Source organism: Castor canadensis, chromosome 15 (genome assembly GCF_047511655.1).
Source record: "Castor canadensis chromosome 15, mCasCan1.hap1v2, whole genome shotgun sequence".
Classification (NCBI taxonomy): Eukaryota; Metazoa; Chordata; class Mammalia; order Rodentia; family Castoridae; genus Castor; species Castor canadensis.
The window spans coordinates 79,361,833-79,386,938 of NC_133400.1; the positions used below are offsets into that span (position 1 = coordinate 79,361,833).

A 25,106-nucleotide genomic window follows, 5' to 3' on the forward strand; every position below is an offset into this window, starting at 1 on the left:
TGTATAATAGATTTCCCAAACTTATTCCTGCAGTGTAATGAGACTTTTGTATTCTTTGACCACTATTTTTCCATCCATCCACCTCCAGACCCAACCTCTGGGAACCACCACTTTACTCTTTGCTTCTGATTTTTAGATGCCACATATAAGTGAGGTTATGCAGTATTTATAATTCTGTACCTTACTTATTTCACGTAGCACAATGTCTTCCAGGTTCATTCTATGTTATCACTCCTATGTCTTTTAATCTATCCCTTAATATTCCCCTCACCCCTATTCTTTGTGATGAAAAATTTGAAGAGGATGGTGTATCATGTCTAGGTCAAATACTTAAGAAGTACTCTAGGGTGACAGAAGGGGACAGGATGGAAAATTTAAGAGTAATGGGAGGTTTGGGGACTTTAAGATTGATGCAGTAACATAAGGATCACTGAACATTTTCTTTGTGCAAGTTACTGAGCCATTAAAGGGAATGCAAGTGTGAATAAGTTACAGCCTTTGCTTTGAAGAAAACAAGGCTATTTAGCGCAGAAGGTAGACTAATTAACAGTTTTCTTTGGAACTTCCAATTGAGGATTGAGTATAGCAATAAAGACACTTCTATTCCAAAATGCTATTCCTTTTCCTAATAAGAATAAGAAGGGGAAACAGAGTATAGAACTCCCTAATTAATGAGGATAGGATTTAGCCATAACCCCAAGCAAAAAAGAAATCTGTGAGGAATGATCTCAAATGTAGTGTAAACAGGACAAAATTGAAGAAGGGTGACAAATTTGCATGCAACCTCTATATATCTTGTACAAAACCAAGAAGGAGAGAATGGCAATGGAGAAGAGAAGAATATACCAGTAATTGTTGGTCAGTGGCTATTAAAAGTTGTGAGAGGAGACATTTAAAAACTTAACCACTAGGCTGAAAGTTTCTTTGCAGCTTTTATAGATTTCTTGCTCACTGTGAAGGTGAGAACCTAGATCAGGAGCAGAGGCATGCTCTTAGGTTAAGGGACCTAGAAGGTTTTTACCAACAACAGCAAGGTAACAAAGTATCTGGATGGAAGGTGCCACTGCTTCACTTCATCTTCTAGCAAACCCCTACATTCAAGTAACCTCCATTAAAAAATGAATAATAATTAGAAAGGAACCAGTTTGAGGCTATACTTCTCTCTCTCTTTTTATTGGTGTATATTAATTGTACAAAGGGATTTTGAGATATTTCCATACATACATATAACGTACTTTAATTAAATTTACCCACTCTTTCTTGTCCTCTTACCTCTACTTTTTAAAGAATTTTTAACAGGTTTCATTATTTTATTTTCATACACACATGTGAAGTATTTCAGTCATATTCACCTGCCCCACTTTATCCTCTCCTTTCACCCTTCCTCTTCTTGTTAATTCCCACCCCAAAATAGCCCCTTTATTTTACATTCTTGTCATTTAAAAAAGTTTTTTTAGGCCTAGAATCTGCATTTGAGAGAAAACATGTAATATTTGTCCTTTTCAGTCTGACTTATTTCACTTAATATGGTAAGTTCCAGCTCCATTCATTTTCCTGCAAATGACATAATTTCATTCTTCTTTATGACTGAACAAAACTTTATTATGTTTATATACCACATTTTCTTCATCCATTCATCAGTTGATGAAATACTTTGCTAATTATGAATACTGCTGCTATAAACATGGGTATACAGACTTATATTCCTTCAGATATATATGCTCAGATGGCAGGATCTTTAGTATCTTTTTAAAGAGATAAGAAATCTAAACAAAAAGCAGGACATGCAACAGAATAATGATGCTAAGAAGCAGAAGAAAATTTCAGTCAAGTCTCTAAGATCTTCAAACACTAAATAAAACATGGTATCTTCAAATAAGATGTCTAATAAATATATACAACAGCTCAAAGAGCAATAATACCGCTTGAAAAGTATCAGGGGTCTGGAAAATAAAAGTAGGAGCAAAATGATACCACTATAGAAATGAAGATCTTGTCAGAGCAGCAAAAAGCAAAATAGACCATGCTGCAGAGTCTCATGAAGAATGGAACTCTAGCAAAATAAAATGGAAGAGCATAAGGCTCACAGTGTTGCAGAGTTAGTGACAGTTACTGGAGACAAAAATGATCCATGGTAACTAGAATTGGTGCTTCTGAAAAAAGAGTACATCAAATGAAACAAAAACATTAACAGAAGTAGATGAAAAATTTTTAAAAATAAGACATGCCACAGCTCATGAACTATAGCACTTATGAGCCCTCCCAGAAATGAGACCCAGTCACTTAATTTAGCTAAGCAAGAGATGAATGACTGCAGAGAACCAGAGCACAAAGCTGCCATATTAGAAAGAAATTATGGTTGGAAAAAGGGCAAAAATGTTACAAAGCTTTGAGTATTGAAATAGTAATGTCTGTAATTGGAGTGAGAAGGGGAAGCAGCACTCAAAAATATGTTTATAGCAAATGAATGAGCTGTCCGTTTTGCAGGACATTGATATTATTGTCAGGAACTCAGCAGAGCCAGGAAAGAGCTGAAATGGGAGGGGTCAGAGAAGCTGATTAAAGTAACAGCCCAAAAATGAAAGTTAAGCTTTTACTCACTTACTGTGATGTATTAGTAAGACTCTAAAATCAGAGAAAACACTGACTTCCCCTGTTCCTTGTCTTCCTGTGGATCAGTATAAATGTTGGACCATCTAAATGCCTCAGGAGCCCCTGGCATTGACAGCAAGATGAGAGGTGAGGGTGTGAGGAATAGAAAGATGTGGGCACTGAGTTAGAGTGGGAAATTGTCTTCAAGATTTCCTCCTCCTCTTCCTGTTAGGAGGCCTTGGTAGGTGGACAGACCTAGGAATGAGAGCTCTGGGACTAGGAAGGCAGTTTCCAAGAGCATGACTGTCCAGGGAAGCCTAAGACCCTCCCTGACTGCAACTCCTTTCCGAGACTGCAATACAACCCTTGCTGTGCAACAGGACTGCTCTGTAGCGGGCAGCTTTCTCCTAGAAGCCTGCCAGGGAAACCTTTGTAATTGCCTAATGTTGTCCTGAACAATCATACACGGGTTTTAACTGGAGGCAGAACTCCTCAGTCAAAAAGAGAACTAGTGGTAAAACCAAATCAGTAAGTTATCTAGATAGCAAGTGGGAAAACTTGCTCTCTGTCTATTCATGTGAATAAAAACCTCATTTGGTTTGTTCCTCTGATGGTATTCCTACACCTAGCATAATGCCTGACATATTATAGGTACTCTGAAATATTGGTGATTAGTTTGTGAGCATTGTTTAATGAACAGCATATTGTGCCCATAAAATGAACAAAAACACCAGGCAAATGCTAGTAAAGGAAAAAAGAGTTTCAAAATTGTGTTAGGTAAGATGAATTTCAAGGCAAAAAAAATAATCTCACTTTTGACAGTCATGGAAGTTACTTTATAATGGTACTTGGTACAGTACTCAAGAAATGTCTATTGTTATGTTATGTGTAATGTTATGTGTATACATGCATAAAACAATTTAAGAATTAATGAGAAGGGACATGATAAGAAATATCCCCTCAATAACTTTTTATTGTATCGCCAAAATAAGAAAAACTATTGTATTATGAATATAAACTCAGTAACTCTAAACATGGTATGTGCAAATAGATCAGAAGTACATTACAAGAATTAATATAGCATGACCAAGGTGAATTGTGTTTAGTGAATACAGTCAGAATTAGGAATTCTATTAATGTTATCTAACACATTCATAATTGAAAAGAGCAAAACTATGTCAGAAACATTGACAACGTTTAGTTTCTTTTTCTGAATGTTTTTAATTTTTCTTAATAAAATTAGAAAAAAATGAGCACTGCCTCAAGATACATATGTCACTTACTAGCTTTTTATACCTTACTAACTTTTAATACAGTGGAGCCAGCTGACTTGTTCCCAGGTTAATCTTCACAGAACTCAGTAAGCATTTTCCTTCCTTATGCATGTACTTAAACTTCTTAGAAGTGGGTTATAATTATGGAAATTGGGATTCTGAGCCGATCTCTTTAAATTTCTCACTAATGATATGTACTAAGTACTCAATGAGAGTTTGGTGTGTCTTTTTGTTTATCTTCCTATGTATATGATATATGTGAACATCTATGGATATCTATTATCTATATATCTGTATAGATAAATAAAAGGATCAAATTAAGGATCATTTTGATTATTCTCATGTACAGTCTTTTGATGTTCTTTGAACACAACATCAAAACAAAAATAATTATAGATAATTTAAAATGAGGCCTTTTTCTATTTACTGATTATTAACAGAGACATATATGACAGGGATGGTGATTGAGCAGTATATCACATCATCTAAATAAAAAACATTATTGATAGATACTTAAAAACTTTCTAGATCCTATACCAAAGATTGTTAATTGTAAAATAAAATTATCTGTATTTGACTTTAGAAGACAAAGCCATGTTATACTCGAGACAACATAGAGGCAACAGCTGCTTAGGTGGAGGAAACTCCTGTTCCAACTCTGCCTTAGCTGGCTCCAAACCTTAGGGGCAGTCACCTTATTTCTCACAGCTTCAGTTTACTGTCTTACTTTCTCTCAAGAATGCTTTGGGAAGTTAGTTTAATGGAACTTGATTTGAAATGTATTGTGTTATGTGAACTGTTATAGTTTCTGATAGACTTCATTATAATTAGTTACCATTTTTCTTTCTTTCTCATTCTTTTCCTGTTTTTATATCATTTTTCCTCACCTAGCATTTGTTCCTTAGGGCATTACACTGGAAGAGTTTGACAGCTTATCTTTCAATATGATTTTAATGAGCCCTCCGTGTCAGCCATTCACAAGGTATTTATTTTTCTAGTAAGAATGAGTACTTTTGGGTTGGGTGTAGTTTAGTGATAGAATAACTTGCACAGCATGTATGAGGTCCTGAGTTTGAGCCCTAGTACCACAAAGGGGAAAAAAAAAAAAGAGACTACTTTGGAAGGTCATGAGCTGCATTTTCATAGTTTTGAACTTTTTCATAAGTATTTCCTTTCATTTATTCATATTTGTAATTCAGCATTAATTGTAAAGGAAATGACAGTTATAGTCAGAAGAGAAAAATAATTTGATCAACAGAAGATAAAAGTTTACGCTTTTGTACCTACCTAAGATACAACATTTACTTCTGGTCCAACAAATTTGTTTATAAACTATTGAACAGTCAGCAATATCTTTCTAGTATCAATTAACGAAAGTAAATTTCCATAATATTCAAGTTGTAAATTACTTAAAATGCAAAATTTGAAAGCTAGTCCAGCATATATTTGTACATTATGTTTCTTAAAATTAATAATGTATATTTCATTTGATTTTTCATAGCTATCATTTGTTCATTAAAACAATTATGTAGTATTTGTTTATTATTTCAAGGAATCATTTTAAATTAAATCTTGAGTAACTCATCTTTTCAGTTATATATTTAAATATATATTTTAATATATATATTTTTAATTAGTAATAATATGGTAATAATCCTCTAAATGTCTTACACAGAGAGTATAATTTGATAAACTTATGAGGTAGGCATTACTGTTGTTATTTTATAGGTGAGAAACTAAGACATTAAAAAGATTAGTAACTTTTTGGATGGCTGTATAATTAGAGAATGTCAGTCAGGATTAATTGATCATTTCATTCTTTTCTATTTTAATATATATGAGTTTAAGTGTAATATTATGTGAAATGAATATTTGCACATTAAATTTTAAAAGCTTTCTAGGCAACTAATTTCCTAAGGACTTACTGTGTGTACATGTGCCATACATTGTTTTGATGCCAGAGTTCCTGTCCTTAGGGAGCTTATATTCTAATAGGAATGATTGATAAGTAATTATCTTATAATGTGATATAAACTATATACTGAAAGAAGACTGAAAGTGCCATGAGAGCATAGAGGAGAAGATGGCATGCTGCAGACCAGGAGAGAGGACTCCTTTCAGAGGTGATGTCTGAATTGTGTCTGGAAGTAGATTAGGAGTTTATGAGGGAAGACAGAGGGCATTCCACGTGAAGGTGACTCTACACATATGTGAGGATGTGACCTGTTCTATATAGTAAGTAGAATGCACAATAGAATGTAGCCCAGCACTGCAAAGTGTCATGTATTACTGCAACATGCCCCATAGCCCATCTCCAGCTGGTGATGGCAGCAGTGACTGATTCTGTACTTGTCATCATCGAAAACTCTGAGAGGAAAGGGATAGAATACCAAGAACCACAGATTTCCTTGGAATCTCTGTAAGTCCAGTCTAATCCTCTAAAACTTCAGATCCTCTGGTGTTTTTGGCCCTGCTTCCTATATGAGAAAACTGATATGTGATGTCAAGTAACTTATTTAAGACACGAAGCTAATAAGCACCAATGTTTCAAATCCTAGTCTTCTGATCCTGCTGTTTAGGCCTATCCAAGTCTTCCTTTCTGTTTGAACCTTGATCACATTGTGAATTTTCTTTGTAAGATTTATTTGCTAGCCCAAATACTGCCTGTTTACATGACCTTTCCTGACCCCAGTTAGTCTATCCAAGTTGTACCTCCTGCTTATAGAGTAAAACCTTCAGATTAAGTGTCAGTTTACATTGGACAAGATTATCATAGTATTACTTATTATTTAACCTGCTAAAATGTTGATTATCACTAATGCCATCAGCTCCTAGTTTCTACCCTACTCAACCAGCTCATTCACCTGAGTTCTTGTTGCCTCACTTGGACAGAGCAAAACATGTCATCAGCACATTGTATATGTGTGTGCATATTTTTCCTACAATTTAAAAAGAGTAATTGCTTTTGTTTTCTATTGATTTCTTGTTCTTTGTTTTATGTAAGTTACTTTGACATATTGCTTTGTAAAAATAAGTGTTCAGTATATTTATTAGATATGCAAGGCTTTTCTTTTTAATTTAAATGAATAAATTCATTTCATTCACTATAGTAGCAATGATGATCATATTTTTTGTGTGAACTAATTTTAATTCTCTCAGTTTTGATTTTTAAAAATTGATTTCATACCGTTATCTAAAATTCTTGATAAACTTTTTGTTTTCTTTATCCCTTTAGAATTGGCCTGCAGGGTGATATGAGTGATCCAAGGACAAATAGCTTCTTATATATTCTAGATGTTCTCCCAAGGTAAAACCTTAGATTTTTGTACAGGTGTACCTTAAATGTAAAAGTTGGGGTCAGGACACATGTAATGTTTATTATTTTATAGAGATTAGCAATTTATACATGCTTCCTTTAGTTACTGTGTATGTCACTTATCATCTTATGCTGATGACTAATAATATACTGCAAGTGTTTCACTGTTCCACACTTGCCACCACAGTGAATGACAGGTGTTTACTGCCTACAGCCAAATTCTATTATCTATGCTCATAGAAGCAATGCAAATAATGCTAGGGTTAGTGAATGCTATTACCCATGGCCTGGAACTCCTGCAAGTTCTGGAAGCCGTCATCCTATGTGAATGGCAGCTCTTTGAGTTGGGCGATGCAGAGGGCCTGTGCAAGCCCATGTTTTGAGCTGAGCTTCAATGGAAATTAACACTTCAAGTGTAAACTTTGTTAAGCATGCCATGTTTATGGAGAAAATGAATGAATTATTAGTTGTCTCCAGTGTGTAAAATTTCCTTATAAACAGAGTTCAGAAAATTATTTAACCTCTTATTTCCCACAAGTAGAGATTTTCTTTTTAATTATTTATAATGGAATATTTATAATTACTTTTTTTTTTAGATTACAGAAATTACCAAAATATATTCTTTTAGAAAATGTGAAAGGTTTTGAAGTGTCTTCTACAAGGTAAACACTGTTTGTCTTTCATGTATCTTAGACTTGGTGTATTTTATAGTAGGAATTTGTTGGGAAATAAAGATCTCAAAAATAAACATGTACATTCTGATATTTTTATCTGCTATGTGTTTTATTCAGTATTAATTTTGTTTTATAATGCAAAGTGTTACAAAGTTTGGCTCTACTAACTGGCATTTTGATGTTTAAATTTTTCTGGAATATTGCTTTAGGTGGCAATGATATTTCTCAGTTTTAGTCAGTAAGAACCAGTCATGTTGATGAGTGTTTTCTGCCCTATACTTAGGGCCTTTGAAGTACAAGAAGAAGCTCCACATTGGGGTTCTGTTAGATGGTAGGTAGTCCAGGTAGAGAGAAGGCATCCATCCAATTTCTCTTTGTCTATAATACCTGCTCTCTGTAAGAGTATCCCCATTTGATTTGCTGCTGTGAACTAATAGTTTCAGTCCCATAGAAAATTCATCATTAGTAGATTAGCAGTTCAGACTTTCATGAATTTGGGTATATTATCTGGTAGTTGTATTTACTTGTAAGACAGAATTCTACCTTTTTAAAATGTAATTTCTCAAGTACCTGACTTAATAAAGACCTAGGATCATTATCTTTCTAAACAGCTTGAGAGCAGTTATAGTTTTTACTTAGAGTGAAGTTTTAAGAGCATTTGCAAGTAAGGGTGAAAGCTTTTCTTTTTTTCTTTTCAGAGATCTGTTAATAAGAACAATAGAAAATTGTGGCTTTCAGTACCAAGAATTTCTATTATCACCAACCTCTGTAGGTACCACATTATAAACCCTTATATAAATTACAAAATTTTTCCCCAATGGGAATACGATTCAAGAGACAGAATATAGCTCTACTTTTGATACTATTTTATGCAAATCCTAAAATTAGTTCAGACATGGTCTTACTTCCTAAAGAATGTAGTATATGCATGTTGATTTATTTGTACATATTTTATGAAAAATATATAGCTTGAAGCTTATTAAATATACTTTTCTTTTGGAAAATAAAGAGTAATATGTTTTGAAACTATGTGAAGTTTGGTATTTCCAAACTAGGGGAGTTGAATGATGCTTCATAGTAATTCGAAACAGAAAACAAAGTGAACATATGATGCTTTTGTAACTCTAACTGCATAGCATTAAACTGCAACCATTGCTTTCATTTCATGGTTAAGAAATCAAAGTAGCCAGGTGCTGGTGGCTCATGCCTGTAATCCTAGCTATTCAGGAAGTAGAGATCAGGAGGATCACAATTCAAGGCCAGCCTGGGCAAACAGTTTGCAAGACCTTATCTCCAAAACACAAAAAAGGGCTGGTGAGAGGCTTAAGAGGTAGAGTGCCTGAATAGCAAGTGTGAATTCAAACCCTAGTAATGTCCTTCCAAAAAAGTCAAAAGTGATTGGTTATGATAAGTTATTTCACACATTTTGATTTTGCAAGCGTTGCTGTTTTTGTCATTGTTCTTTTTGGTTTCTTATAATCTTTAATCATGTTATATAGTTCTTAGCCCAGAAATGAAAAGAAAATGCACTTAAAAATTAGATATGTAAGCTGTGGAAATAGGCAATATATCTGATTTCTTTAAATGTATTTCATTCATATTGCCTTTTAATTTTTAAAATATAGTGAATCTTTTTTAATAAAGTAATAAATAGCCAAGAACAGCTATATTTTAATTCATTTTTTATGATTACTGGATTAGCAGTAACAAATGTAAAACTGTCTCTATTTCTTCTTACCTGGAAATGTAATTAATTACATATAAATGGAATAATATAAATGAAAATTACTTACAGACATGATTCATCAGATTCAGTCTTCACTCAAATAAAGGTACAGAGAAGCATTTTAACAGGTTTAGAGTTTGCTACAAAGAAGTCATCAAAAAATCAGCGAAATTTTCTGTGGCAGGAGCTAGGCGTTCATATGTATGAGACTTTGTACTGGGTGCTAAAGTTAGCACAAATCCTTGTGATTTCATATAGTAACTAACTTGTCCACTCTATTTGCAGCTTGGCATTCCAAATTCAAGGCTAAGGTATTTCCTCATTGCAAAACTTCAGTCAGAGCCCTTACCCTTTCAAACTCCTGGTCAGGTATTGTTATTGTTATTATTATTGCTATTATTATTATTATTATGCTTTATTTGTAATATATCTCACTCTGCTAGCTTATTTTCAAGAACTGCTTTGTGTAGGTTTATACATGTCTTACAGAGTCTTTAGTGTATAGGTCAGGCCTCAGGTCCTTCTTCAAGGTCTTTTCTTCTGATGCCGCTTTTACTGGTTTAAACTAAACAAAACCAAAAAGCACACAAAATTTCTTTCTTCTAAAAAAAAAAAAGCTATAAGTTAAAAAAAAAAAATCACCATTATGCTATTATCTCCCATTTCCCCCATAATTTCCCTTCTGACCATTGACTATTTTGCATTTATCATTTTTTTCTACTGAATTAAAGCCATTGTTTGCTTTTGATAAAAATTTTAAATCTTAAAAATGGCCTAGGAGTATTTTACCACACTGGTTGCATTTTAAAGCCAATGCTATTTAATTGATTAAATTGTAATTGATTAAAATACAGTAATAATATAAGCTAGAATAAAATTCTTAATTGCTATAGATAGAACTCTAATTATGTGACTGATTTTATGTACTTTGTTCAAGAATGGGGTGGATTATGAGTTTCAGTGGTTCAAGGAAGCACTCCATACTTGTCTTTAGTAACTAACTACTCAAAAGCCAAGTCCTACCAATAGGGGACCAGTTGTGTAATTTGAACCCCACTGTAACACAGTAGATAACACCTCCCTTTCCATCATGGACAATTCCAAAAATAATGTATAAAAGATATTAAGAAAGACGTAATCATTAAAATACCTGGAATGTTTTTTTCTTTTCTGAAACAGGATTTTGTTTAAGGTTAAGAGTTTTACAAAAACAAGTTTTGGTACAGGACTCATGAATAGAAATAACCTTTCATGGTGAAAAATGCTTTTCTCTTTTTGATTGCTAGTTTTCTTTTGCATCATAAGTATGTTCCAATATTTTCTCTTTAACAAGTATCAGACTTTGATCCAAACACATTTTTTTGGAAATCTTAATGTTACTTTGTAAAATTCCTCTTCCGAATGTGATTCTGTATTTGTATTATAGTTCCTATAACTTTGTTAAGTATTCTTGTTAATAAATGCAGATAGTAATTCCATAAAATAAAGCATCTGTTACTTGATAACAGGTAGGATAGTTGTGTGATTGTACAAATATAAGTAAACCACAATGGCAACCCTATAAGGACTGAAGAGGTTTTTGCATAATATTTACTGGATATTATTAATTTGTATTTTACTTCTAATAAAGCTTTTGACAGTTCATGTATTTTTTACTTCATGCCAGGTACTGGTGGAATTTCCCAGAATGGAATCTGAGCATCCACAAAAATACAGAATAGATACAGAAAATAAAGCTAAAGTAAAAAAAATTGAACCAAACACTTGTTTTGAGAGCAGCACACACTGTTCTGGAAAAGACGCCATTCTTTTTAAGCTTGAAACTGCAGAAGAAATTGACCGAAAATACCAGCAGGATAGTGATCTCTCTGTGCAAATGCTAGAAAATTTTCTTGAAGATGACATTGACATGAATCAGTACTTTTTACCACCAAAGTCATTGCTGCGATATGCTCTTTTATTGGATATTGTTAAGCCCACTTGCAGAAGGTCCACATGCTTTACCAAAGGGTAGGTTTTAAAGAGAGTCCATTTATCTTATACACAATCAGGTTTTAATAGCTATTCTTCTCAAAACAAGGAGTGTTTTATAAAATGTCTCTGCCAGAATGATTTTTTTTTGCCTCTAATTGCCTTGCTTCGTGTTCCAATAAAACATGAGTGAAAATTCCTTCTGGCAGAACATTATGTGGGCCACCCACAAAAGAGTTCATGAAAGACAAGGCCGTTTGTTTGGTGACCTTCATAGAAGCTTAAATACTCACAGCATAAGCATGTTTTCTCTAGCTTGTGAATTGTTGATTTTTTTAGCACCTTTTCATGACACATTAAGCCTCAGGGAGTTAGGTCTGCTTTCATGATCAGTGTATAAGAAGAAATTAAATTTTAACCTATAGGAATGAATTGAATAATGAAGCACATTTGAGTAAATTTTAAATTTAAATTTTACTTAGTGTTTTGAATAAGAACTACATTCTCATCGTTCAAAGTTAAAAGGTACTAAGATTGTAAGCCTCATCACATCTCCCCTCATCTGGCTCTTGACCATACATTGTCTCCCTTTGTGTAACACATGATATCAATTTGCTGTATAACTCCTTAGAGCTATTGTTTGTGAGGGTGTATTTAAGTGTACATTATATTTTATTCCCCCTTTAAGTAAATAGTAACCTGCAATATATATTCTTATGTACCCTTTTCTTCACTGCACGGTATAAACTGGATATTATTGCACAGCAGCACATAAAGGTCTTTACTTTCATGGTATAGGTATCATAATTTGTTTTGCTGGCTACCTGCTGATGAACATTTAGGGGCTTCCTTTTGGTTATTTCTTGAATGTCTTAATACATTTTTCATCAGTTTTCAAACCTAGAATAAAGGGGAAATTAGGCCTTTTCAGAAAAATTTTGCCCAAGCCCCTATCTGTTTTGTGAAGGCAACTCAGCCTCTTTTCATAGGTAGTTGTATCCTTTGACAATTCAAGCCTTCTCTTTTACCTACTAGCTAGCAGTTTTAGACAAGACATTGTGTCCCTGATAAAACCATACCAGGCTTGTACTGATTTTATACTTTGCCCTTGCACTTCTAGGAAAAAGGATTTATTGCTTTACATTACCTTAGATGACTTCACACAGCTATTGTCTGTTACCAAGTTCAATAGGTTCTGTTTAGGACCCTCATTAAAAAAAAGACCTATCAATTTTGCAATAAAAAAGCAACCTTCAGATTCTTTATAATTATAAAGATGGTATAAAAGAAGACTTACTGGAGAGGACTATTCTATTATAGATAATATATATGTACACATATATTTCTATGTGTAGTATGCATGAAAAGCAATTAGAAAAAATATTTTCCCTCATGAGGAATTGTTCTTATTGTGAAAAACAATGGTCAATGTGTTGAACAGCCAGCTTGACAATGGTAGTGAGGAATAAATGTTACTATATTTTTCATTTTTGAGATGTTTTATGCTTTTTATGTAATTTCTTATACAGTGGTCTAATTCTCATATGAAAATGACAGTAGAAACATTCTAGGTTAAATGAGAGGCACATGAAGGTTCAATAGAACCATATTTCTATTAGAGAACCAGGTTGTGGGATCCTGAGAAGAAATGATGTTCAGGCATTATTAAAAAACAAATATTCAATACCCTTTGAATATAAAGTGTGTACTTTCTAAAAATGAATATTAGAAACATGTCAATACAAAAAATGACAATACATAATTCAGTGGTATTTATACAACTCAAAAAAAGTGCCACATTTAGTTTCTGAAAAGTTTAAGTGGAATTATCTTATGTCATTTACCTACTAATTTTTTAATTACAAACATGTTTATGTGATGCCAGTAAAGATAATTTGGATGAATTTAACTGTGGATTAAGTCATTCAAGAAAGCTGTAAGAAATTTAGCATAACAAAATACATTATGTGTTGCATGATCATGTTAATTTTTTAGTTATGGAAGCTACGTAGAAGGGACAGGATCTGTGCTACAGACTGCAGAGGACGTACAGGTACCATGTATGTTCTAACACTAAAATATTTCAAAGCTTTTAGATAAGGTACTGTTTCATACTTAATCTGAAAATGGAAATGAATATACGTTAGTCATTTATGTGTATACAGTGATCTCTACAATATTTACTATGGAATGACTCTTATTATAAGGAATGTTTTGTATTTTTATTCTCCTTTTTCTTATTGGTATATTTTACATTTCCTTTTATTCCATAAATAATAAATTGAAATTTAGCCTGCAGTAGTTAGCACTCTTAAATTTTGCATAGATACCTTAATATTGGAGTCTTTCTTTGTAACACATGCTATAAACTTTTTTCTAAAGCAAAAGCATGTTTTCACAAAGTACTTTATTCTTTAATTATCATCTCTTCATCATGTCATGCTTTAGTATGGGTCTGGTATGTAGCAAGTTACACATTTTTTAAATAATTGTAAGATCACATCATCTTTTATACTCAAACTCTTAATAAAATTTACTCATGTTAAAAATCCTATCACAGACAAATGAATGTCTAGATCTGAGAAGTCATATTCAATGTATTTCTTTATTTTAAGAAAGTATCTTAGCCTAGTTCAGGTGGCTCATGCCTGTAATCTTGACTACTCTGGAGGCAGAGATCAGGAGGATGGTTGTACAAAGCCAGCCCCTGGCAAATAGTTTGTGAGATCCTATTTTGAAAATAACCAACACAAGAAAGGGCTGGCGGAGTGGCTTAAGTGGTAGAGTGCCTGCCTAGCAAGCATGAAACCCTGAGTTCAAACTCCAGTATGACAAAAATTGGATATATGATGATGATAACAGATAGATAGATAAGAAAGTATCTTAATTGGGTGAAACTGATTATAAGCAATAAATGTTTTAGTGATCTTGTTAGCATTGTGAAGTTGTCTCTGTTGGTTGACCTAGTTTTCTTTGTTATCTTTCACTTTCTTATAGGCTATATTGTCATTTACTGTTTATGATTTAATTTTGAAGGGTCACAAATGACAGCTGTACTGAAAAGTAGTCCATTCTGTTTAATGGCAGCATTTTCTTCTTTTTTTAAAGTTTATGTTGCCATTACTGAGCCAGTTGTATAGTTGATTACACAGAGACACTTCGGTACCATGTGGTTTAGCAGAAACCACATCCATCATTATATGCATTATATTCATCCATCATTTTTAAGCTGCTCTCAACTGGAAAATTTATCTTAACAAATCTGGTTACACATTACTTTTTCAGTTATCTTGGATTTATTTATTTATTTATTTATTTATTTATTTATTTATTTTACAGATTGAGAATATCTACAAATCTCTTACCAATTTGCCACAAGAAGAAAAGATAACAAACTTGGAGCTGCTTAAACTGCGATATTTTACTCCTAAAGAAATAGCAAATCTCCTTGGATTTCCTCCAGAGTTTGGTATGTAGGATCCATGCAGATCTCAGCATTTATTTATTAAAGCTCACAAAATTTCATTAGGGACTCACATGTGCACTTTATGAATAAACCCTTGCCTAGAGAAGTGGGTTCAGGAAACCTCCTTCTTCCCTAATGGTATCATGTTTGCTGTTTTCCTGCCTTCTGTTCCCTTTCCCTAATGCCTCAGTCCATTCCCTTCTGACTCCATTTTTCCTCTCCCTTGATTCTAGCAGGGGTCAGAGTTTGCATGGGGGGGGGGTGCAAATTGGCAGTTCCTCACCCTCACGTAGACGGTTACTAACAGCATCCTCTTTTCAATGTGTCTTCTTGCCTCTAGAGATCCTATCCTGGTAACCTTCTATTGGCTTTTTTAAATGGAAAAGTTGAAAGGCAGTTCAGTTGAGGAATGTTTTAGGGGGCAGAGGATGTGTTCTTATTTGTTCTTTTCCACAAAGATATATTTTTATCAGTTGTGTCCCTTCGTTTTTCCCTGCAAAGGTTAGTTGATGGGGGAAAAGAAATGGAGAGGCAGTCTAGAAAAGCCCTTTCCAAAGGAAAGAAAGGGATAAATCAAGACCACAGAAACCAGAACTGACCAAAGATTAGTGCATCTCAAGAACAAAAGCAAAGAAAGTTATAGAGTGAAAAAGACAAAGTCCTAATTCCACTGGCAGTTCAGAAAATTCAGAGATTATTGCCATTAAGATACTGGACACACTGCCCAGGCCTCTTAGAGCAGCTGAGTGCCCGCTCCCTGATCTCATTGCTGGCAGGGCTCTCAGCTGTAAGAAAGCCTTTGCTTTTTTAGGCCTGGGATGAGTGTGTTCACAGTACCTAGCTAATGGGCAGAGGGAAAGATAGACTTCTCTTACATGTTTTCAGGGCTACAGAAGAATGAAATGTGCTTTTTTGAGAACCCTGGGAATTTGAATATAGAAAAGTAAAACTTTGTGAAATTCATATTGTAATATTAACATAGTACTGTTATTGAAGTAAATAATGGGTAAAATAGATCATGTTTCAAGTTCTAAAGAGTGAAGTTACAGATGTGGCTTTGGAACACAATCCTTTTGTACATTGGGAACAAACTAGCAATATAATTGAATGACTCTTAGCAATTGATTCTCTGGGCATAGTCACAGCAACCAGGTTTATTTTCTGCTCCTCTCTTGTCTTTTTCCTTTTTTTTTTTTCTTTTGTATCACATTCAGTCCCAAATACCTTGGGGACTATTACTGAAGAAAACCACAGACTTCCCTGTCTTAGTTTATGTCACAAAGTGAGTGAGAACATCACAGAGCAAAGAGTTAAGAATGGACTCACTTCTAATTTCAGTTCTGCTTTCCCAGTTACTATGTTTTTCTTCTTTTGAACAATCAGACATACTTTACATACTACCTAGAGAGAAAAGAGACTGGTTATCTAAAAATAATGAATTCTTAAGTCTTATTACTGTTCTTGTGTTATTCCAGGAGTGTGGTCTCTTTGGTAATCCTAAAATTTGGTAAGGGGCACAGAGGCCAGAGTCCTTGCCCCACCTTCACCTCACTCAGCCTTACTTATCTCCTTTGTAAAATAGGGATAATTATGGCACCTACTTCGTAGGGTTGTGACAGTTAAGTGAGTTTATATACTTAAAATGGTTATACAATATCTAAGACAATAGAAAATTTGTGCTAGCTTTTATTTTCAGATGAAGGATAATAATTTTATAACCTTCATTAATATTTTTTAATTTTAGGTGGGTAACAGAATTTTTCAAAGTTCTCTGAATGGCTTTTAAATTGCTGAATCTTCTTTTAAGATATGTGATATATTTGTGTAGACAAGCTTACCCTGATGCTACCACTGAACAGCACCAAGGGACAACTATCCTTCATGTGTTTCCAACATTATTGGCTCTGAGTCCAAAAACAGGCATTGTTTGAGCTGTTTGTCCATTGGCAATGATGGATTTTCATTGATCCTGTGTACATAGTGTCCTGATTCTTAGTGACTAGCAGCATGAATCTGTGAAGCAGCAGGCTTTGGAAGAGAGGGACACTAACTTGTACTTACTGGATGAAAGCTATTATCTGAACCTTGGCAATTCTATGTTTCTGTGTTTTCAAGGATTATTATTTTATTGTATCTAAGTTTTTAAAAGTCATCTATGAATTTAAAAATTATGTAACTTCATTTAGACTTTACTATCTATATATAAAGTACACACAGATACACACGTATGATTTTTATAAATCTTTTTGTTTTAAACCTTTCCTTCCCTTCAGTATCTTAATATTATAGAAGATTCTAAAAAAGCCATTGACTGAAAGAACTTTATATGACACATGACTATTTATAAAATGGCCATTGTGCCCCTATTAAAAGATGCCTTTTAGCTCTAGAAATTGTGATTACAAACGATTGCCTTATAATTGTTACCTATCTTTTCTAGGATTTCCTGAGAGGATAACAAGGAAGCAGCGTTACCGTCTACTTGGAAATAGTCTCAATGTGCATATAGTAGCTAAATTAATCAAAGTCCTATGTGGACAGTTCTGAAGTAACTGAAAGATGGATATAGTATTCTTTCATTTCCAGACAGTAGTGCTGAAATTGTATTTTGAGCTAATTCTGATGAAATTCAATTAATTTTTCAATCTTTCCTTAGTAAGAAATTTGGAACTTATCACTAAAATGTCAAAAAATGTTTTAAAGTTATACTGCTATATTTTGTAAAATACAGATTATAGGTTTGCTTTGTGAAGTCTGTTTTTTCATGTGGAACTTTTAAATATATATATATGTGAAATATTATTTTTAAAATATAGGATAAGCAAATTTAGGACCATGCAAATTTTTATGTCTACATGAATTTTTGTTAAGTATCATAACAGGAAGAATGTAATGCTTCTGAGAAATTATATATTTGTATATCCATTTTAAAAAGTTGTCTTACGAATCTTATAATTTTACTTTTTTGTTAGATGATTACTTCTAATTCTAAAATTATTCTAATTCTAGCCTATTGAATGTTTTACTAATTCCATTCCTTTAAATGTTCCTTTATTTAATATTTTTTAAAAAGCATATATTTTAAACCAAATTATCATCATTCAACTTAGGCAATAGTCTGAAAAACATATCAGAAAAAAATACTCCTAAATTCATTTTTTTCCCTCTCCCACCCCATAAATTCTTGATTATATCTTTCTCAGAGGCCTCAGAAGATGTAGGTGTATATTAGCTAATTATGTTTTCTTTAATCTCCACCTGGCAGTCAAAACTCATTGTTCCTCATTTACACATATTTCCTTTTAGTTGACTATTATCAGAATTTGTTTCTGCCTGCTCAGTTTTCGTCTTTAATTTGCCCTTACATTTTAAGGAATGTAGTGTGGCATTAAGATTTTAAAGAGAAAACTGTCCTTTGATCCACTTGTATATAGTGCTGTATAGTTTTTTTTTTCTTTATTGTGACTTACACTCTGGATTAGCTTTCATAACTTTTAATTGTTTCTGTCTCTTTGTCAGAAGACTTTGAAGAATTAGAGTTTAGTCTTGCATCATAAATCCTGGTTTTTATCTCAGTAATAAAAGCAAGGGATAATGAAAAGAAACAAGACCAGAAAGTATATCGTAAAATTTTAATTCATATTTTCATTCTTAAAAATATTAATTTCTTTGTGGAGAAATTCTGACCTTTCTGCATTGCTGTGGAAATGTAAAGTGTTATAGCTGCTATGGAAAATAGTGTAGAAGTTCCTCAAAAAATTAAACATAAAATTACCATAAGTCCCAGCAATTCCAACTCCAAGCATATAGCCCAAAGAATTGAAATCGAGACTTGAACACATAATGTGTACATTAGTGTTCATAGCAGCATTATTCACAATTGCCCCAAGGGGGAAGCTGCCCACATTTGCATACATCAGTAGATGAATGAGTAAACAAAATATAGTATATACATAGGATGGACTACTAGTCAATGATATCATATCATGACCTGGATGACCCGTGGTACGTGCTGAGTGAAATAAGCCAGTCACAAAAGAACAAATATTGTATAATTACACTTACATGAAGTACCTAACAGAGTCATAGAGATGGTAAATGGATGGTGGTTGCCAGGGGCTGGGGAGTAGGGAGAATAGAAGGCTAGAGTTTTTGTTTGGAGTGATAAGGAAGTGCTGGAGATGGATGTTGGTGATGGCTGCACAACAGTGGGATGTACGTAATGCCCCTGAACTGTACATTTAAACAACAATTGGAATTTTGAATTTTACATTAATGTATATTTTGCTGAAATTTGCAAAAATCATATATACTGCTGCTTTTCAGAGCCTATAGATAAATATGGGCATAGCAAAACTATAGGCCATCCATCACATGCATTAATAATCACTGTCTACATTTCATGTATATATTTAAAGATAAACCTTATTACAAGTCTCATAAATTTTATTCTATAATCTGAAATCATTTTGGGACTCTTTCATATAGATTCTCTTCACTGCATAAAAATTCCTTACCAATAAAGTGGTTTATAATTCAGTTATAATTATACTATTCACTATGATTATAATTATAATTATAGTATCTGATGCCCCATTGAGCAATAGTATACCAAATAAGTTCTGAGTTACAGTGCCACCAGCTATAAACTCATGAGAGGTTTATGGAGACGTTTGCTTACGAACTGGAAGATAATATAGCTGTATGAATATTTTAAAGTATTTAAGAATGTATTCACAGGCAGATGGTGGTTCTTGTCCTTAACTCATAATTGAAAATATATAGTAGCAAGCTTAAAATGCACACCTTAATGAAGATGTATTTGTCAGTGTCATTTAATTTGCCTGTATATACATATGCATAATTAACTTGGAAAATGTCATTTTACTGATTTACATATTATTGGTAGTGAATATATATAAGATTTACACTGGAAAATTCTGTTTTCTGATATTTGTACTTACAACATTTATTTAGTATATTGGAAGATACAGCCATTCTATTTTTTTTGTTCTGGGAGCACAGGTATTTGGGATTATAGGCATACATCACCATACCCAAGCTTGTTTTTTGTGTTGGGGTTCTCTTTTTTACAACATCCCTGCTCTTTTTTAAAGCTTGCTAGATAATTCTACGGTATTTAAGAACCCAAAACTAACAAATACAATGATTAAATGAATTAATACAAACTAAATGAGTTATATTGGAACGTGATTTTAAAGAGATGACTTCTTTAATGGCAGGCAGTAAAGCCAGATGACAGAGGGGAGGGTGTATTGAAACCAGTTTTAATTCTAACTGTAACCATACAGAATAAAGAGCTGTGGTTCATCCAACACCAAGTATTTACTACTGAAGGATGCATTCTGCAGACCAATTATTCTGTCTTCACACAGTGACTCTGGTTAGTATTTTATTTTGATAAACTTATGATTTAGAATCAAGATAATAAACCAAGATAAATACACCAAGGACCAAGTTGAAGCTCCCATGGACAAAGTGGGTAAAGTGCGCCTTCCTGAGTTGCTCGTGATTTTGAGCAGTTGTTTAACTTGCTGGGTTGCAGTTTAGTGGCAGAACATGTACTCAGCATACTCATAGCCCTGGGTTCAATCTGCAGTGCAAAATGTAGAAAAATTGAAGTGATTTGCTCTTCAGCTTGGAACTGGATGGTTTAAAACTGAGCCACTGTTAAAACACTTTGGACTTTGAAACTGAGTGAGGGTCACAGGCTCTCAGCAGTTTTCTAAAGCCTGTGATTAAGCCCAGATTATGTAAATTTTTAAGACATGGCCTTTGGACTTCTCTGTGCTGGTTAATCTTTTCCTTTCATTGTTTACTGCCCTGGTGTACTGCATGCAACCATCATAGCAACTTCTTGACAGGTGACTTCTGGTCCTTTTTTTTTTTTCCTCATTCATCATATCTACCATGTGTCTAGTTATGCCTATAATATTTCATTTGGAAGTGACCCCTTGCATATTTTACTAATGGGTAAGAAGCTTGCATGTGTTCTCTCACTTCATTTATAACATAACAGTCAGCCTGTCTATGCCCTTTTCCCTCTTGTCATTCCTTCTCTTTGCTACAAAAATTTTAGAGTTTCTATTTTTAAAAAGTCTGTTTTTCCTAGCCTCTCTATTTCTTTCTTTAAGACTGCTAGATAAACTTTTCTGTAAGATACTTAAGCTCTTCAAAATCTTATACAACCATCATCCACACTACATTATCATTTTTGTCTCAGTTTGAGTTTAATTTTATTTTCTTAACTTGATATCATTTTATTATAGCTAATGTGCTACATGAATTAAAGCAAGATTAACCTTTAAATACATTATATAGACCCATAAAAGTAATGAACATTTAAAGAAAAATCTGCAACTTAATACATATCCACTGGTGTCTGTGTGGCCGCAGTGTTGAATTTCATGAAATAGCTTCCAGTCACATGTAGGTGAGTGTAAATTCTTTCAGAAGTCCTATCAGGATCAATCTTTGCTGTTAAAGTGGAATTGGCAGTGGCATCTAGAATGTCAACATCTGTAAGGAATGGAAAAGTGTCGAGTCTGTTAGGCAATCCACCCTCAGTAGAGTGTCCCTGTGCATTCCTGACACAAAGCTTCTGTAGCAGTTATCAGGCAAGCAGAACCACCTGGTTAGAACCTGCATATAAGCCCCACAACTCTGGGCAGTACCCAAAGACTCAACAATCAATGTAGGTGGGTCAGATTTTAGCAATTCAGCCTTTAAAAAAAAAAATCAGCTCCTTACTAATTTTATTGGACAACTTTCAGAAACATGGGCAAATAGAATATTTTAGAAACAGGAAAATATTTGGAATTTTACGGGTTTCTGACATATCTTAATCAGATATGACTATTTCTGTGTTAAATGTTTCTCTTTTCATTTATAAAATTTGGTTCTCAGTTACAAAATGCACAAATTTATAAAATAATTTTTGTAATCCAAATTGAGAAATGGACAATTAAAATAAATTCTAACATTTTGTTGTTTGGGATGCAGTGAAGTTACTAGGAAATAACATCTTTTCATATTAAAACCTTTATTCATTATGTCTAGTTTAGGACTAATTTTGTCCCTAGTGAGGCAAGTTCCTTCTTTGTGTTTTCCTTCTTTGTCTCTTGAATTCTACGGGTTTTTGTTTTTATCTCTGAGTGGTGAGAAAAGGAACTCTTTTTAAGTAAGAAGCGAATGATGAGTATTTTTCCCTGTCGCGTGTGTGTGTGTGTGTGTGTGTGTGTGTGTGTGTGTGTGTGACTGTTAGGTGCTGGTGTGAAATGTTGTGGGCTGGTATCGAGGGTTCTTGCCTTTACAGCTGGCACGTGGGGCAGCTGATTGACTTGTGAGACAAGGCCGGTACACAACGTAGGATTTATTAGAGAAAGGAAAGTCTACAGCTAGAGCAGTGCAGTGGAGCCCTAAAACTGGTGGGGCTTTTTATGGACGTTTTAACTGTGGGTTAGGGTAAGGGTTAGGTGAGTTCTTATCATTGGCCATGAATTCCCGTGTGTGGACTCTTTTTGATGAGCTGGTCTATTTGCCCCTTATTGGGCGAGGGGCGGGTGGGTGGGGAACAACCTTGAGAGCATTTTGTTTATCAGCCCTTTGGCAGATTTATGAGACCCTGTATCTCCTCCTCTGTGTAGGAATGCAGATTTAGTGCTCTCCATGGGGGATGGGATACTCACTCATCTGTCCTTTACGTTTTCAGACCCAACAGTACTGGGACTTGAACTCAGTGTCTGCACCTTGAGCCACTCACTCATCTGTCCTTTAGGTTTTCAGATCCAACAGTACTGGGACTTGAACTCAGTGTCTACACCTTGAGCCACTTCAGCAGCCCTTTTTTTATGATGGGTTTTTTCAAGATAGGGTCTTGCAAACTGCTCCAGCTGGCTTTGAATCACTATCCTCCTGATCTCTGCCTCCTGAGTAGGTAGGATTATAGGCGCAAACTACTGGTGCCTGGCTTTTTTTTTTTTTTTAACTTACAAATTATTTCTGGAATTTTCCACCAAATATTTTTTGATCACAGTTGACGGCAAATAACTGAAACTACAGAAAGTGAAACTGGATAAGGAGGGACTGCTATACTCTCGAATACTCCAGTGCATGCTTGGGTACTTTTTTTTTCTTTTAGCATACATGAATTTTACAAAATAACGGATTTCATTGTGACATTTTGGCATGTGCATATAACATACTTCGATTATATTCACCTCCCATTACCCTTTCTTACTCCCCTTAGGTTTAAATAAATTTGTTCAAGAAATGTGGGAATGTGCACAGTGTTGTTTCTGCTTCTTATTCCCTCAATTCTTAAATATTTAATTTTATATTTACTATAGGTTCTGAGTCTTATTTTCAGCCACATCTAATATAGTACGCCATGGTTGATTTGTAAATATGAGCTAGAAAATTTCACAAAAACTAGAAGATAGGTTAATTTTCCTATAAAGCTGTATTCTCTACAGACTTACAGTGTTCTTATTTCTTTAGTTGTACACAGTATGGGTTCATTGCTTAACTAGACTATTGTATCTGAATTTTGTTTGCATTTTATGTCTATTCATACCAAGGAAGATTGAAATTATAAGTGTACATGGTTATTTAGCTAAGTTGGCTCTATAATCAGATGAGATCACCTAGAGAGGGAGACAGAAAAGGGGTGGGGTTTGGAGCTGAACTCCTAACTATTCCTGAATATTTATTTGGTTCTTAGGTCTCTTGTTCTCAGAGCTCTCACCCTTTTCTACAATTCCCCTTTTTCTTATTACACCCAGATTATCTCAGATCTGACTTTTTTTTTAAGTCCTATTCTAGAATCTTCATGCTGGAACATTTTCAACTTGGATTGCTTGCTGTCACATCAAAGTTATCATGCAAAAGAACTAAACACTTTCTATTCTATAATCATTTCCACTCATGACTTCAATAGTTCTCTTTAGAGTACTGCTACTCTTTTGGTTTCCTGGATTCAAACCCCATGACCTAAGATTGTCTTCATCTTCTTTCCCACTCCATGTTCTACTAAACAGCTTCCTTCCCAAGAAAAACCTTCTCTGATAAAGAGTGATTTAATTTTAAGAAAACTGATAAAACATCATCTCAAAACATATATACGTAATTGCAACCAGACTTGTGTTCTTGGTTAAGTGGGAACATTTAATAGATTTCAGCCTTCTGAATTCAATCTAGATGGGTATCATTTTTTACTGAACGAGTTGTCACTTGTTCACTTATCTAGTTCCCTATACAAGTACAGTTAAATTTAACACATGCAAAATGACAGATCACCTATTGGAATGTTAGACTCATTGTATAGTGGACATTAGTTGACTTTGATATTTTTGAGTGATCCTATGAGTGACTTGACAATAAGGGAGTTGCTATGATTTGAGTCAGTTTTAATGAAAATACTTTTAATTCTTCTCTGCTATGTACCTAGTAGCTAAATAGTATCTGGCATACAGTAACCAGTCAATAAACATTTGTTGACTAAATGAATATGGTGACCATGCTGGAATTGATATCAAAGCCACAAAGGGGATATCACAGTGTGAAGTTTAAATGGTGACTTTAAGTCTTTCTGGGAACTATTTAGTTTGTCTATTATTGCCACATCATTCATACCCAGAAGAACAGCCAAATTTACTCAAGTCTGGAACACATGATTGTAAACAAAAATAATTCTATGATGAACTTGAGCTTTTGGTTTAGGGATGTTAGGGATATAGAAATTTTAAAAAGTACTATATAACCAACTGCTAGTAGCTCACATCTGTAATCCTAGTTACTTGAGAGGCTGAGCTCAGGAGGATTGTGGTTTGAGGCCAGCCTGGACCCAAAAAAAAACCAGTTCATGAGACCTCATCTCTATGGAAAAAAACTGGATCTGGTAGTATGTGCCTGTCAATCACAGCTTTGGTGGAAAGTCTAAAATAGGATTGTGGTCTAGGCTGGACTGGGCAAAAAGTGAGACCCTATCTTAAAAATAACCAGAGTAAAAAGGGCGAGAATAGAGTTACTGCCTAGCAAGTAGGAACCCCTGAGTTTAAACTCCAGA

General features: G+C 34.0%; 1 protein-coding gene across 12 annotated transcripts in view; it reads left to right on the forward strand.

The window, feature by feature from the left end:
- The window catches only part of Trdmt1 (tRNA aspartic acid methyltransferase 1), a 38,096-nt gene extending 17,166 nt beyond the window's left edge, over positions 1–20,930 (forward strand). For 4 of the 12 annotated variants that reach the window (XM_020185619.2, XM_020185620.2, XM_020185623.2 and 1 more), the window contains 9 exons: positions 4,772–4,848; positions 7,102–7,173; positions 7,779–7,844; positions 8,555–8,624; positions 9,868–9,951; positions 11,249–11,592; positions 13,549–13,606; positions 14,893–15,022; positions 17,460–20,930. In XM_020185619.2, the coding sequence (XP_020041208.2) occupies positions 4,772–4,848; positions 7,102–7,173; positions 7,779–7,844; positions 8,555–8,624; positions 9,868–9,951; positions 11,249–11,592; positions 13,549–13,606; positions 14,893–15,022; positions 17,460–17,566 (1,008 nt within the window). In that variant the 3' untranslated portion in view covers positions 17,567–20,930. Of the gene's footprint in view, positions 1–3,908; positions 3,953–4,757; positions 4,849–7,101; positions 7,174–7,778; positions 7,845–8,554; positions 8,625–9,867; positions 9,952–11,248; positions 11,593–13,548; positions 13,614–14,892; positions 15,024–17,459 lie in introns of those variants that run through there. The other 8 variants (XM_074056588.1, XM_074056585.1, XM_074056586.1 and 5 more) reach the window with 5 other exon arrangements.
- Positions 20,931–25,106: the final 4,176 nt, after the last annotated feature.